Genomic DNA, 1279 nt, shown 5'->3' with positions numbered 1-1279 from the left:
CCAGGATGGTCTCGATCTCTTGACCTTGTGATCCACCCGCCTCGGCCTCCCAAAGTGCTGGGATTACAGGCGTGAGCCACCGCGCCCGGCCAAAGTTCTACTCTTGATAGCATTTATCTTTTTGGGGAGTCTCCCAAGCTCCAAAGGATAAAAGCAGAGTAGAATCAGTATATACACAGAATCAGTAGAATCAGTATATACACAGAAGTCCGTATTGTAAAGGCTATAAAGACTTGCAGCACAGTGAGACGATGCCTTCTGCTCCTTCACACTGCATACAAATTATGTGAATTATGTTGCGTATATCTTGGTCCACTGCCTGGCTATCCTGTCGTGTTCTGCTCTGTTGGTCAAATACCGAGTGGCTATGCTTCCAACCAGAGGATCCGCAGGGTTGCAGTCTGTCAAAAGGGAGCAAATAGACAGCAAAACCTGTGTAATAGTCAAAGCGGGACTCCAGTTGTCTTTAAGGATGTCCAGACAGATGACTCCCTGACTGTTGATGTTGCAGTGATAGATTCTGGGGCGGAAAATAACCTTTGGTGGCTTAAATGGATACTCTGATGAAAATGTGATATCCGGAAAAAACACACCACCTTCATAAACAGAACCCGGTGGACCAAGTATAGTTGGTCTCCATTCATAAATGTTATCTCCTTTAGGCCCAGCACTGCAATTAGGAGGAGGATCAAGGGTTATTTCAGCTAGCTCCTTCTGAATTCTTTTAGCACTGGTGAATAACTTGGCAGTGGTTTTGCTAGAGAGTTTGGTGTTTTTCTTCTGCTGGGTGGCAGAAGGCTTTCTTTCTTCTTGTTCTTCAGGCTCTGGAGTGGTTGGATCTTGCTGGTCTGCATCTGAACTGCCGCTGCTGGTGCTGGGGCTCTCATCATCAGATCTTTGCCCATCACTGGACATCTTGGTGAAGTTATCTCTTGGAAAACTTCTGCAAAGCTCCCAACGCCACCAAGGTTCCTCACTCAATGTTTACATCATGGGCCGGCATTTTGTCCAAAATAGCAAAAAAAAATTAAGAACCCAAGAGAAAAACAAACAAAGCCCCAAGAAGTGAAACAAATTTCCATGCCCACCGCGGCTTGCGGACATTGGCTGTATCTGCCTTTTTTCACTTTCATTGTCTCATTTAATTTTTCCAATAATTTTGTGAGATGGGTGTTACGACCTCCAATTTAAATATTGAACTTGATGTTTCGGGAAAGAAAGTGACTTGTTCGAATGTCTAAACTCTTCCCGTTCTGGCATCCAACCCTCCGCTTAGTCA

At 44.9% G+C, this 1279-nt stretch overlaps 1 protein-coding gene across 1 annotated transcript; it reads right to left on the bottom strand.

Moving 5' to 3' along the window:
- Window positions 1-144: 144 nt before the first annotated feature.
- On the bottom strand, window positions 145-1009 carry LOC108291842 (ubiquitin-conjugating enzyme E2 E3-like). Its single transcript, XM_037732749.1, has one exon. It carries the CDS (start codon window positions 913-915, stop codon window positions 292-294), a length of 624 nt encoding a protein of 207 aa, XP_037588677.1. The 5' UTR covers window positions 916-1009; the 3' UTR covers window positions 145-291.
- Window positions 1010-1279: the final 270 nt, after the last annotated feature.

Source organism: Cebus imitator, unplaced genomic scaffold, assembly GCF_001604975.1.
Source record: "Cebus imitator isolate Cc_AM_T3 unplaced genomic scaffold, Cebus_imitator-1.0 Scaffold469, whole genome shotgun sequence".
Taxonomy (NCBI): domain Eukaryota; kingdom Metazoa; phylum Chordata; class Mammalia; order Primates; family Cebidae; genus Cebus; species Cebus imitator.
This window is presented reverse-complemented; position numbering and strand designations above follow the sequence as displayed.